The sequence below is a fragment of the Sarcophilus harrisii genome, chromosome 6, assembly GCF_902635505.1.
Source record: "Sarcophilus harrisii chromosome 6, mSarHar1.11, whole genome shotgun sequence".
NCBI lineage: Eukaryota > Metazoa > Chordata > Mammalia > Dasyuromorphia > Dasyuridae > Sarcophilus > Sarcophilus harrisii.
The window spans coordinates 173,147,113-173,162,617 of NC_045431.1; the positions used below are offsets into that span (position 1 = coordinate 173,147,113).

At 36.2% G+C, this 15,505-nt stretch overlaps 1 protein-coding gene across 5 annotated transcripts in view; it reads right to left on the reverse strand.

Annotated features, from left to right (window-relative positions):
• MYOZ2 (myozenin 2) overlaps positions 1–15,505 on the reverse strand; it is a 50,222-nt gene that overhangs the window by 11,136 nt on the left and 23,581 nt on the right. For 4 of the 5 annotated variants that reach the window (XM_012551904.3, XM_031941538.1, XM_031941537.1 and 1 more), the window contains one exon: positions 2,721–2,850. In XM_012551904.3, the coding sequence (XP_012407358.1) occupies positions 2,721–2,850 (130 nt within the window). Of the gene's footprint in view, positions 1–2,720; positions 2,851–8,224; positions 8,546–15,505 lie in introns of those variants that run through there. The other variant, XM_031941540.1, reaches the window with a different exon arrangement.

A 15,505-nucleotide genomic window follows, 5' to 3' on the forward strand; every position in this document is an offset into this window, starting at 1 on the left:
CCTCCTTCCCAATATCTTAGGCAGCTATATGCTACAGGGACTAGAGCACTAGGACTAGAGTCAAAAGACCTATGTTCAAATCCAACCTCAAATACTAGCTGTGTGACTCTGGGCAATTCACTTAATCCTGTTTGCCTCAGTTTCCTCATTGGTCAAATGAGCTGGAGAAGAAAAAGGCAAAGCAGTCCAGTATCTTTGCCAAGAAAACCCCAAATAGAGTCAAGAATGATGGAACAATAACAACAACCCCATTATCTATTCTAGAAAGGCCAAATCTAGTAGTCTTCTAGGCCTCATCCTCTGCTGCACTTGATACTGTTGATAACCTCTGCTCCCAATCATTCATTTTTTTATGCTGTTTTGCTTAATAACAAAGTTTGAGATTCCCCCACTGCCTGTAACTAGATTCCTCAGTTCACCCTTTATTACAACGTGTAGGGGTATATATTGATACATAACATCTATATGACCCTGAATAGGCTACTTCTTAGGACCCTAGGATACTCTAAGACCAAAAATTTGCAGAAGAGGTACAAAATTCCATTGGTAGAGGGAATTTTCCCAAGTGGGAGTTACCTGCACTTACAAAACCCCAGTTGCAATATCTGTCCTTATCTTTAAACATAGGTTATAATGTATAATGTATACACAATCTAGCTCTTGTGTTTTCCTTTCTTTCATGTTTCCTTTCTTTCATAGTAGATTGTAAGCTCCCTGGGAAGATCTATTGCTCTTTAGGCCTCTTGGAATCTCCCTGTGTTTGGGGTTACATGCACCTACAATGGGTATTCTTGACTACTGATTATAGCTGACATTTCTAGATTTGAAAACTGCTCATTTTCAATTCATTGATTCTTTGATGTAGAATTGGCCCGATTTTAGATGGGTAAAGTATTTATTAGATGCTTACTGTTTTCCAGGCACTGTGCTAAGCATTGAGGAAACAATATAAACAAACAAATAGTCCCTGCCCACTAGGAGCTTAAGACAACATGTTAAAGGGAACTGAAAAGGATGACCTTCCTAGATGTCGTAGAGGCCTGGATCCCTGAAAAATAAGGCCAGAGTCAACTGATTAGAGTCAAAGGTAGTTGTAGAGGCAGAGTCTAAAGTTCTTATGGGGAAAGGATAGAGATGAAAGCCTAAGAAGAGACTGCTATAATGTGGAACTTTACTGGGAAGAAAGCCTCCAAGGACTTCAGTGTCCTGCTCAGGACCACACTGCCAGTATGTGGCATGGGATTTGAACTTGGGTCTTCTTGATACTTAAATCCAGTACCCTTTCCACTAAACCACACTGCCTCAATATGTCCTCCACTCAAAGTTAAAAGTTATAAATGCATTGGAAAAGGTGTGATAAAGAAATTGGGTATAAATCTTAAATTCAGTGTATTTGGAAAGGAAGGCCACAGGAAGTCAGGACTAGACTTGGTTATATTCCCACATTATCCAATTTTGAATAACTTAGGAAAAGTTCCTTGTCTTAGATGTTTCCCTTCTGCTCTCTTTTCCAATTCCCTTCTTTCTTCCTTCTTTTTCTATTTCTATCTTTCATCTGAAAAGCATCTTTTTCATGTAACTTGTCCTGCTCTGGTTTCATTTTGACTTTACTCAATCTTGGTTGTCTTGGACTGTTTGTTCCATTATGAATGTTCTGGTCTTGTTTTTTTGAGAACGATGATGGGAGAACGGGTAGAGCCTCAGATTTCGGGTCAAATCAGACATAAAGCATGTACTTTAGGTGGTCTTTTTTTAGTAGCAAGTAATGAGGTTTCCTTGAAACCAGGGACGTTTTTATTTGATTTTGTTTCCCTAGCTGCCTTGCATAGGAGAGACACTAAATAAATGTCTTCTGAATTGGCTTAGGATTTCAATATGATAAAAGTCTTCCTGCTTTGGTGTCACTAACATTTCCATTTAATTTGTATTTATAAAATATGGGTTTACTTTTCGTTTTCTTCAGGAGTCTTTATGTGAATCCTCCACAGATTGTAGAAGAGTGGTTGAGAATATATGAAACAATTTAGATATGTAAGTATTAAAAGTGGACAAAGGACTGAACTTGGAGTTGGGAAGGCCTGAGTTCAAATCTATCCTTAGACATTTATTAGCTGTGTGACTCAAGGTTATTAAATTTCTCTGTCTCAGTTTCCTCATTTGCAAAACAATTGTCTTGTTATGTCTGACTTCCCCCCTTTGGGGTTTTCCTGGCAAAGACACTGGCAAAGATAATGGTTTGCCATGTCCTTCTCCAGCTCATTTTATAGATGAATAAATTGAGGCAAACAGGGTGAAATGACTTGCTCAGGGTCACAAAACTAATAAGTGTCTGAGATCAGAATTGAACCCAAGAAGATGAGTTTCTCTGACTTCAGGCTGAGTTCTCAATTTACTGCTCTAACTAGCTTTTCCACATGAGATGAGACTTGAAAAACACTTTTGCAAGCTATAGAGCACAATGTCAAAACTATCTATTATTATGTAAAGAATGTATCAATGTGAATACTAAAGACTGATTTATTTTTAGAAAATTTTATAATATGAACATCTATAGAGAACTGACATCATCTATGGAGAATTGGTATCAATAACCCAAGTCTCAATCTTGGCTTACATTTTAAAATGCTACTAAAAGAGAGGGATTTGATGGTAAAAGCCCCACAATTTAGCAAGTAGAATGCAGGCTCCCAATACCTTCCTTGCTGGTGACAGCTCTTTACCTGGTGCAATGTTTTCTGGGTTGGGTGGACTCCGGGGATCTGGTGTGTTAGGAGGGGTCAGTGGGCCATGTTGGGAGCCACCTTCCATGCTGCTGCCATCCAAAGTTCCATTCTGCATGGCAATCCTGTACTGCATGGGAGCAAAAGGAAAATGCTGAACTCTTATCAACATCATACACTTTGAGAGAGGGTACCATCATTGATCTGTCTTTACAATTGCAGTTTAGACATCTTCTGAATTTTGTGAGTTGTGGATAATTTACCATAGTAATCATAACACTTTTGCAAGGTGCTTCACTAGTATTATCTCATTTGATAGTGGAAGGTAGGTACTATTATTATATCCATTTTATAGATGAAGAAGCTGAGATAGACAGAAGTTAAGTGATTTACACAGTGACAAGTGTCTAAGGCTAGATTTGATCTCTGGTCTTCCTTACTGCAGACCCAGTAGCCAATTATTATATTTAATGTTTTTTATTACACATCCATGGGTTATTCCACATTTTCCTGTAGCTAGTTTACATTCTTTTGTGCTCATGTATTTTTTGGATTAACAATTTTTAGCTTTTTTTATGGGCAATAATTGGCAATATTTTTCAGTCTAATCATGTCCAGGAAGCTAGGTGTTTCAGTGGAGAGATCATTGGGTTTGGAATCAGGAAGGCATTTTCCTGAATTTGAAATCTGGCCTGAGACATCAATTATGTGAATCTGTGCAAGTCACTTAATTCTGTTTGCCTTAGCTTCCTCATATGTTAAATGAGCTGAAGAAGGAAATGGCAAATATATCTGTATATCTGTCAAATATATCTCCCAAGAAAATTCCAAATGGATTCATGAAGAGTCACACAAGATTGAAATGACTCAACAACATGAAATTCATACCCACTTATGTCTTCTCATTGTCTTCTGGGTCACTCACCCATATTTCATATTTTGTGTGTGTGTGCGCATATGAGAATGTAATGGTTATATTCTCTGATGGAACCATCTTATAAGCACAAATATATAATAAATGAAGGAAGGAAAAAACATTTGTTAAGCACTTTGAGCACTACACCAGCAATGGAGATTAAAAAACAAAAGAACTGTCCCCATCCTTGAGGTTACATATTAAGGAGAAAAAAGTCTATTAGAGGGTGGTGGAGGCTTGGGAAGGATGATTTGGTCTGAGAAGTCAGAGAGATTGTGAGCAGGGCCTTGGGACAGTTGACTAGCACACACCCTTTCCACAAGCAATGGTCACATTGATTTAATTACTGTCCTCAGAGCAAGATGTGGAAAATGGGTGTGGGGAGTACTACCTGTGTGGGCAAAGGGTAAGATGGTTGAAGGAAAGCATTCTCTGGGTTCTAGAGTTGAATAGATATAGTAGACTCATAACACTTCAAATCCTGCCTCAGATGCTTAGTAGTTGTGTGACCCTGGACAAATCATTTAACCCTGTTTGACTCAACTGCCTCATAAGTAAAATGAACTGGAGAAGGAAATGGTGAACCACTCCAGTATTTTTGCCAAGAAAACCTCAAATAGGTTAAAAAGAGTCAACTACTAATTAGGAATGCACAGTCCTAAGGCACAAACAAAAGTTCAGTTCATCCAGGGCGTGGTCTCTGAACTCTGGTTTGAAGAAGGCAGCCTCAGTAGCCCCAAGCATGGCATGAAGATGGGGGTGGGGTAAGAAGGTATAAGGAACAGATAAATCATGATCAGAGGGCTGGAGCTCATGAGATAAATCTTACTGTAGCATTCCATAGACCTTAATAACTGGTTTATTTACTTTCTAGGAAAGATTTTCTAAACTCATTTTCGTCATGGGTATGACAGACTACTGGGAAACTAACTAATGTTGAGGGAATTCATTTACTCTTCATTCTCATCATGCAATGCTAAAACCATTGTCACCTGAAGCTTCAATCAAGCTGCTAACCTTGATACTTTAAAATAGTCATCCAACCTACTCAAGGGTGGGCCATTTCCTGGGGATTAATGACAGGCTAGAGAATCTTCTCTTTCCAGTTTGTCATTAGTTGACAGGAAACACCAAGTACCCCAGTGGTTATTGTTTAAATACACAGTCATGGCTTATGGTGGCCAGGCAGTGCCTTATTTTAGTTATGAGAAGCAACCTAAATTATAGCCTTGTTTCCATTCTGCAGTGACTCCCTACAAAGAAGGTAAAAAAGACAAACAAAAACAAAGACCTTTATTTCAAATGAACTCAATCTAAACAAAGCATTTTTAGATTATGGCAGATTATAAATATATTTCTATGTATATATTTTGTTGTTCAATCATTTCAATCATGTTCCACACTTCATGAACCCATCTGAGGTTTTCTTGGTAAAGATACTGGAGTGGTCTTCCATTTTTTCCTCCAGCTCATTTTACAGATGAGGAAACTGAGGCAAGTAGGGTTAAGTGATTTGCTCAGAATCACACTAGTAAGTGTCTAAGGTCACATTTGAACTAAGTTCTTGCTGACTTCAAGTCCCATGCATTACCCACTTGGTTGTCCATATATGTATATGCATAGTTAAAGAAGTAATTGGGGGAATCTACTGGGATCTGGAGGAAGGGTGGCAAAACATAGAGCATATATGGGGATGAACCCTTGTTTGGTCCCCTTCATAAAAGAAATGATTGTCCAATAGATTCTAATTGATTCCCTGGGACAGGGTTAGGGTGGGGGGATAGGGGTGCTAGTGGTTATATCAAAGGTTATAATATCAAAGGGAATTAGCAATTGAGCCAAGAAGAATGGTCCACTCAGACCAGAACTAGAAAAAAAATACAATGATCTAAGACAATCCTAAAAGATTAATGATGAAGCATTCTATCCACTTCCAGAGAAAAAACTGATATTGATTTAATACAGACTGAAGCATGTTATTTTTAAATTTCTAGGAAAGTGATTTTGTTCTGATTGTCATTTTCTGTCTTTTTTTCCCCCTTTCCTCCTACATTACATGAGAATTCTCTTGTTACTTTAGTCATCTAAAAATTGATTTCTTTTTCAGCCCAGGTATTTCCTTGATTGTATCTTTAACTCTTCCTCTACTTAGATGGTCTTAGAGAATTGGGGGAAAGGTCTAAAATATGCTGTCTTGTGACCATCCTGGGCATAAGTCTCTTTTACTTGCAAGCCTAATTTGGTAGCAGCTCGGCAGCAGTTTGGTAGGTTCTTCTAGAATTTTAGTTTCATTGGCATCACTTCTGAGAGCCCAGACTCTCCTCTGAGTCACAAGAGGTGAACACTAGTGTAGGTTTGGATTTTATTGTCATTGGGAAATTACATTTTTAATTATATTTTTAATATACTCCATATAGAGAAAACACATTTTTTGTGTGTGTGTGTGAGAAAAATATATGTTCATGCATCTCAATATATTTATCCTGGAATTGGGACCAGAAAATTTCTAAAGTTTTCTAATTCTATAATTGGCCATGATTCTGGGTCATTGTTTCTACTTGCTTTTCATTCATCTTTTTTTGATACTATCCCCATCCCCTGATTCCTAAAACTGCTTATTTAATATCTCTGTGAACTGATAGAATTTGAATGCAAATCAAAGCATACTATTTTAAAAACTTTATTTTTCTTGGGCTTTTTTAGGGGGTCTGTTTTCTTTCACAGCACAACTAACATGGCAATATGTTTGCTTAACTGCACTTGTATAACTTTTAACATTACTTGCCTTCTCAATTAGAGAGGGAAGGTGAGAAAAAATTTGGAACTCAAAACTATAAAAACAAAAACAAAGATTAGAAATTTTTTTCTGATTCACAATGTCTTGATTTCTAAAATCAGGATAATCTTCTAGTCATTTGGAAGTGTTATTATAAAATGAATGAAATCACATTTTTAAAACCCTCTTGGGTTTTCACAAATTAAAGGATAATTTTCCTCCCTCTACACTCCCAAAATGGTACAAAATGCACTTCAAGTTTCTGAGGAGTTAGAGGGGAAAAAAGAACTATGCTGAGAATTTTTTATATATCTAAGAAATTGAACCCATGAATAGAAGACTAGAAAAATCAACATTAATGGTATTGTTAAATCTTTCAGCTCTTGGTTAGGCAAGGACAGTTCATTCCGATAGCCTTTTCATTTGTCCAAGTTAATATGATATCTTAAGGGAAACATTTACCTTCTTTCTTAAAATCTAACCAAAATAGTAGGTTTTTTAACTCTCAAGTCCAATTCACATTTCACCAAGAATTTCTTTTAAAAGAAATCCCAACCATCTGTTCTTTAAAGAAGTCTAGTGAGGGGGATCCTTGTGAGACGGCTTTGGAACAGATCTAATTGTTAGGAAGGTTTTTTCCTTACCCGGAGCCATAATCAGCTCTTGTGAAATTTCCACCAATCACTCCTCATTTTGCTCTCTAGGGAAACATAAACACATCTCATTTCTCTTCTGTATTTCAGACTTAGATAGTAATTGTGTTTTCCCCAAAGTCTTCTCCTCTTAAACTGAACATTTTCAGCCACTTCACGTAAATCTTATATGGCAAATTCTCAAGGCCTCTTACCATTTAGTTGCTCTTCTTAAAATATGGTTCTATGACCAAATGTCATGCTGCAGAGAGATGTGGTCTGGTCAGGAAGACTAGGCCTCCCTCATTTTGTACATGTCCCATTTAATTCAAGTCAAGTTTGCTGTTGATTTGCAATTTGCTAAATTCCCTATACATTTCCAGATTATCTGGTTTCTAGCCATGTTTTTCTCATCTTATGCTTGTGAAAATGATTTCTTAAAGCCAAGTATAAGACTTTGCATTGATTTCTATTTTCAGCCTAGAATTCTAACCTTTCAAGTTATTTTCAGTTCTTGATTCTGTAATTCAACATGTTATATCTTTCACTGCAATTTCCTATTTCATCCTGCTACAGATTTGTGTCACCCTTAAATCTGGTAAGCGTCTAAGATCTTGATTAAAATATTGAAGACAATAGAGTGGAGTACAAATCTACTAGAGAGCCCCTCTTAAGTTGACATTGATCCATTATTGACTACTTTTTGGATCTAGTCATTCAAGCACTTTCAAATCTGTTTGTGTCCCTCCATCTAATCCACTTGTCTCCATTTTGTTCACAAGATTAAAATGAAAGAGTTAAGTGCTTTGTTTAAAACTAGGTAAATAATATCTATATATCTAGTAGCCCTATTTTAAAAAGGGAAGTAGGATAACTAGCATGACCTGTTCTTGATGAAACCATTCTGGCTCTTTATCATCACTATTTTCCTATCCAAAATTTCACTAATTACCCCTTTTCTGATTATATACTGGATTTTTTCCAGAATTAAAATAAAGTAACTTACAGATTTGATTCTTTTCCATTTCTTGTATATCGGAACATTAGTTCTTTTCCAGTCTTATACATCTTCTCACATTATTCACACACACACACACACACACACACACACACACACATATATTTTTGGGTGGATCACTGAAAGTCATTGAAAACTCCTAGTGGCCAATTCTTTCAGTACCTTGGAAAGTAATTCTTCTGCCCTTGGTGACCTGTCTTCATCATTGCTATCTATCTGCTCTCTCATTATGTTCCAACTTATCTTGGGTTTTACTTACCTATAAGTAAATCTTTTCCTCCCCACACCCCCACTCAAAGCTTAAGCATTTTGCTTAAGGTCATCATACAAACATTGAAAAAATTATGACAATAACTGGACTTTAGGACAGAGATTCTGGAGATGGACAGATCACAAATTCACAGATTACAGAGCTTTCTATCTGAAACCAGAAAACAGCTCAGAAGTTAATACAACCCAGGTCTTTTGACTTCTAGCCCAGTACTTCCTCCCCCGCATCATACTTCCTTGTCTAGTGCTAAGTGCCAGGAATTCTAGGAATCATCAGCTGGGTTCTGTCCCAGGTTTTGCTATTGTTATGTAACTTAAATCTACAAAAAAAAAAAAAAAAAAAAAAAAAAAATCAGCTCTGGATAGTGTGGTCTATTCTATGTAAGAGAGATGGAAAAAGAGTATCAATTTAGGGTTGTATAATTTTAATTAGTGTAATAGGTATTTTTCTATCTCTTACAAAAAGAACCAACTGACATTTAGTTTTTAAAGTGAGATATTATTGCTATCACTCAGATTCTCTGAGTCATTTATGGGAAGTTATTTTAGTTTGTTACTATTCTGTCTCCCTTTTTTTATTCATTTGAAACCTATTTTCAAGAGATGACTGAACAAAGGCTCAATTAATGTCTCATGGGAACATTGGCTTGCAGATTGATGAAATGTACAATAAGGAGCAATGAATGGGAGTTTCGGAAAGGGAGATCTGATCTGAATTTTAAGGAAGATCTTCTGAGGAGTTAGAGCTATTCAAAAAACAGTGGAGAAAGCACTGAGTTTAGGGTTAAGATTAGGTATCAGGGGATTTAGGTTCGTATTTCACCTATGATACTAGTTACCTGAGTGATCAGTCAATCATTAGACTCTTTGAAATTCTAATTTTGTAAAATGGAGGGAGTTGTATTCAGTGACCACTGAGGTTCCTTCCAGTTCTGAATCAAAGGTTCTTTGATGACCAATCATTTGAGCTTTACTTGGAAGTAATAGGGAGCCACAGCAGGCTTTTCAAGAAAAAGCTGGCATGGCCAAATATGTGATCTGATTTTTAAAAATGGAATGAATTGTCTTAGGAGTAGAAGTCTTTAGTCTAGGACTAGATAACAAGGCATCAAGAATACAGAACTACAGACCCACAGAACAGGGGCCTCAGAGACTTACTAGCTTTGTGACATAGGCAACTCACTTAATCTCCCTTATTTCATTTTTTTCAAATATCAAATGAAGTAGATGGCTCCTGAAGTCTTTTCTAATAAAACATCTACAGATCCATCAAATAATAATAGGTGGAGCAATGGACAAAGCTTTGGACTCAGCATCAGGAAGATTCCTGGTCCCAAACACTTAGTAGCTGAGTGACCCTATGCAAGCCACTATGCAAGCTCACTGTAAAGTGATCTGAAGAAGGAAACAACAAACCATGCCAGTATCTTTGCCAAAAAACAAAAACAAACAAAAAAAAAAAACCAAAAAAACCCTCAAAATGGGATCATGGAGAATTGAACATGACTGAAATGATGGAAAACAACAACAAAGTATAGTAACAATCCAATCTAATTTAGTCCAACCCATTCCCTATTGAAAATTCCTCTTTCAACATCTTTCCCAAAATGAAAAAGAGAGATAAACCATCATTACCTGAGATACTCTATTCCCCCTTTTGACATTTTGAATGACTAGGAAGTTTCTCCTTGTATTGACCCAAAATGTACAATCTGGAACTCAAATTGACACTCAGAAAAGTCCTTGCCCAGAGTCACACTACTTCCTGTTCTACCTATTGGGACCAAGCAAAAGTGTAATGCCTCTTCTATGTGGTGGCCCTTCAAATACTTGCAGACAATTATATCACCCCCACTTCACCACTGATCCTTCACTTTGGCTCTAGGCTTCTTTTCTTTAAATGAAATATTTCTAAATTCTTCCACCATGACCTTCCAGGGAGAATTCCTGTTTAGGTCTGAGATAAACTAGATGATGACCTCTGAGATCTCTTTTTAGCTCTGAGATTCTGGGATTCCTTATATGAAATTATGGACTGTCATTTGGGACACAGACACTCAGACTATAATAGCAGAAATTCCTAAGAATACTCTGTCATACTGATTTGTGTTTTTTTTTTTTTCCAAACTATAATTACAAATTCTGTCTACAGATTAGCAGAATAAAGGGAAGAGATTAATAAATGGTATAATTCCCTTGTTTCAGATATCTTTGCACCTATTCAACTGTTTGAAGAAATGCCTCTTTTTTTGTTGTTGTTGTGGTTCCAAGATAGACCTGTTGGGAAACTTCCTTTCTGAAAGAGAAAGATTATCTAATGCGAACAGTCAGATGAGGTCGGGATGGTGTAAAGTGGCTTACTCTAGGGGCCACAGACATATTTTGCTAAGAGCATACTAAGCATAATTATAGGGTCACGATTTCACATTTATCCACACTATAAAGCCTCAAGCCATCCTTCACAATGTTGGGAGGTAATTGGACATGCTGTCTGACTGGCTTCATAACTGGGTCTGGATTTTACCTAGGGAAACTAAAGGAGGTTCATTAACATGGGGGGAAAAGTTAACAACAAAACAGTAATAATACTTTGCATTTCTAGAGATCTTTCAGTTTATTTAATCACTTTCCTCTTAAGAACTGCATGAGATAGGTAGTATAAGTCTTATTATCTCAATATATAAATCAGAATACCTCAAAGACCTCTAATGTGATTTGCTAAAACATTTCAGCAGCAAGATATAAATTTAGATTATAGCATAATAAATGGGAAGGGACCTTGGAGAGTATGGATCCCAATTCCTCTATTTTATAGATATGCCAATAATTAATAATAGCTAGCATTTATATAGTATTTACTATATGTCATGCACTATGCTAAGTAATTTATCATTATTATCACATTTGATCCTCCTAACCACCCTGGGAAATAGGTGCTATTAACCATTTTGTAAATGATGTAATTGAGGCAAAGAGGGGATTGATATCTGTTGCAGGATTACATAGCAAATAAGGATCTGAAATAAGGTTTGAACTCACATAGTCCTGATTCTAAGCTCAGCACTCTGTCTGCTTCATTTATAATTGGTATCAGAGGCATGTCTCTGTGGGTAAAGGGGAAAGGATACATGAGAGAAGTGGGTAGATAGAATCAACTTGACTTGGCAACTTAATGACTAATTTGATATAGTTAGAATTTTTTTCCTTTTTCTTAAAATGTTTTTATTAACAGGTAAAAATGAATAAGATGCTTTCCTCACAAGAATCCTTTATGACAGTCAATGCTAAGTTAGAATCCACTGTCTGTTGGGATTCAGAGAGGTGAAGAGGTTTTTCCAGGGTCATACAGCTAATAAGTAAAAGAGCTAGTTCTAAATGTTGGCTTGAGGCTAGGACCAATAGGCTTCTTTTACTAGATCACATATAATATGATATCAGGTGCATTGTTATCCCTGCCAAACCAACCAATTCCCATTTACAATATAAAAAAATGTTATAGGGTTTTCTGATTCCAATCCATCCTCTTCAGAACCTCCAGAGTAATGGGACAGTGTGGTTTCAATCACATCTTCTCCCTTCCCCTAATAAACTGCAGAGTTTTCCTATTGGCTCTAGAATGAAATACATATTTAAGACTCTTCCCAACCTGATCTTTCTATCCTTTCCAGTATTTTTAAACATCACTCCCCTCCTTTTACTTGATAATCCATCCTTGTGCAGCTGGTCAGTGTTCTATACCATTCCATCAAGGGGAATGTGCCTCATGAATGGGATGCTCTCTTCCCCTCTACTTTTCAAAGTTCCTTCAAGACTCAAGTTGAGCATCACTTTCTCTGTGATGTCTTGTATTGCTAGGGCCTTTCTTCTCAAACTACCTTTGGTTTATAACTTACACAAAGATATTGTCTTCACTGCTAGAGTGTAAGTTCCTTGAGGGCAGGGACTTTTTGCTTTTGTCTTTGTATCCCTACTACCTGAACCACAGTAAGAACTTAAATGCTTGTTAAGTTATTGATCTGAATGATAGGAAGGGAAAGATTCCTTCAAAAGATTTTTAAAATATTTTGAAATAATATTCCATTGAAGTTTGGGAATGAAAATCTAGTGTTTGGCACACAGTAAGTATTCAATTAATATTTTTATTGCTTGATCTGGAAAATCTCAGCAAAAGAAAGCATATTCTAGGTTTATTGCCTCAGTTTTCCTTTTTGTTTTGTTGCTTAGTAGTTAGTCTTAGATTAGTTTTGCTAAAAATATTGTTCAAGAAACATTTTAATTTGTACCTCTTTTTAAGCCTGGAAGAAAGCATTTTATTTTTTATTGACTTTTTAAATTGAAAAGTGTGTATTGGCCCATTTGTGTGTGAGTGTGAGTATATATGTACAAGTATAGAAATATATGTGCATATGTATATGCATGAATATATACACATATATGTGAGTATAAATGTTTATGCAGGTGCATGTAGACACATGTGGGTTTTGTGGTTAGTAGGGGTATGGGGGATAATTACATTTAAATAGCACAGAGATATAGCTTGGTGTTATAGGGAGAACAGTGCTCTAGCTTCACATCAGCTTGATTCATGCTACCACTTTCCCCTTTGGCCCCAGTTTCCTCAACTGCAAACAATATGGTTGAATGTGATGATCTTTGTAGTCTTTTTCATTCAGTGGAATAAACCCTAGCCCTGAATTCAGAGCACCTAGGTTCAAATCCCACCTCTAATGTAACCTTAATCAACCATTTAATCTTTCTGGACTTCATTTTCCCCGTTTGTAAAGTGAGGGAGTTGAACTAGATGACCTCTCAGGTTCTTTGCTTCTTCAAATCTAGGCTCCTTCTGGTCTTTACTTCCTAGAAGATGAATTTTACTTTCATTCTAAAGTTTGCAAAGCACAAAAGAGATGTCCTCTCATTTGTAGTTCTCTATTGAAGATACGAAGTGAGACAGATGGAAGACCAGTTAGCTACCCATACCCACAATAGGATGGGCTGCAGTGATTTTTTTGGAGTTCTCCCAGAGCATTACTGGTGAGGTCAGAAATAGAACATGGCTTCCTGACTCCAGGCTCCATGCCACTATTCAGGAGGACACACTGTTCCCATTAAAATGGAAAGATACTGAGATCATACATCAGAAACCCTTTGATAATCTACCTAAGAGATTCAGGGTTATCAGGAACGTTCTTTCAGAGCCAAGTAATATAAAAAGGATGGACCATGGACAATTGATTTCAAAAAGGATTTAAGACAGTCATGGACATCTTACACTTCTCTGTGGTCATCAGACAAATGGTGTCAGGTTCTGTTTTGCTACCCATCTGTTAAAAAGGGACAAAGTTAATAGATATGGTATTTGTAATCTGAAGTGCTGTTCTTGATACATCACTCATTCTGGTTTTTGCCTTTCTTTGTGTCTCCCATGCTTAGCATATACAGCATATAATAAGTGCTTGTGAGATGTTTGTTTGTTGACTAATTGACTGATTCCATAAGTCTATTTTCTTATGGATGTGAAAAGAATGGAAAAAATTGATATAGAATTTGCTTAAATTCTATAGAGAAAAGATTCTAAATAACCCAGAATACTATTAAGCTATTTTGAAGGAGATTGGTCATACATACAGTTGGATTATTTCTTATTTCATGACCTACATGGAGGAAAATATAATTTATTATCAGTGAAGACCTTGGTTTTTGAGCTAGTAATGTTGTCCAGTTCCTCCATTTGATAAGTGAGAAAATTGAGACCGTGAGAGGGGTTTTATCTACTTAACATCTAGAAAGAAGCAAATCTGTGACTCAGACCCAGATCCAATGAATCCAAAAGTTAGTATTCTTCCTATGATATAATACTGCCAATCTTCAGGACATTAGCTGAGTCATTTTATCAGGAGATGGGTGGATGGATAAGTAGATGGGTAAGTGAATTGATGGATAGATAAGTGGAGAGAGAGAGAAAGAGAGAAAGAAAAAGAGAATTTGCAAAGTTATTAGAGACAGAATTTGGAACTTAAACAATTTTGAAATGAGTATTAAAATTGTTTTTTTACATATAATTAGAGAAAAATAAAATATTAAATTTAAATAGTTTTTTATTGTTGTTGTTCCATCAGCCTGAGGCTAGATTATTTAGCCTTGTTAGATAAGATATTTGGAAATTCATATTTTGTAGTACCAGAGGGCATAGGCTATGTATCAATTTCTTTTTTAAAAATAATTTTATTGATTTCATATCTTTTAAATTTTTTTCTTTGATTCTTATATTGCTTAAATTTCCCCCTCTTCTTACCTCTCTTCCCAAGTTATCCCATCAAACTATATGCTGGTTTTCAAAAAGTTACAATGCTTTCATCAGAAAGGAGGCCATTTTGTTACTGTGGGGGAGAAGACCAGAATGACTTAGTGATCAGATCACTAACAGATGAGATCAATAACTTGGAATCAGGAAGACATGCTTACTGTGTAGCCCTGGTCAAGGAGAGAAGCATGACTGTCTAAAAGTCTAAGTTCATAGAGGACATTCTTGTGAATCTCAAATTTGGCTCAAAAAAGAAAAAAAAGGTGGAAAATAAGTCATTTGATTCTATCTTCTTTCAGTACTGTTTAATGAGGGCTCCAAACATGACTAAGGTGAATTTTAAAAGGGCAGAATCTAGAAAAAGAGCAGGAACTTACAGGCACTCTCCAAATCATTCAAATTGCTAGACTTGGAGTCATCTTTGTCTCAGTTTCCTTCATTCCTTAAATCAATCCAGTCACCCCATTCTGTTTATTTTTCCCTTCTAAACATCTCCCATTTCCATCCCATCCTCTTACACTCTGTAATCCAAACTCTTTTTAACAGATTCTTACTAGATCTTTGTGATTCCAGGTGCCCCTATGTGCAAAGTAGGAGACAACTAGGCAGAATCTCTGCCTGCTTCAGTTTTCTCACTAGTAAAATGGGAGTATAATAGTACCTCCCTCCCTCCCAGAAAATTGTTATGAAAATCAAAGGAGATAAACAATGTGAAGGAAGTACTTTGCATACCTCAAAAGACTAAATAAATGCTAATTATTATTGCAATTCATTCTGTATATAATTTCTTTCTTTCTTTTTTTTTTTTATTTAATAGCCTTTTATTTACAGGTTATATGCATGGGTAACTTTACAGCATTAACAATTGC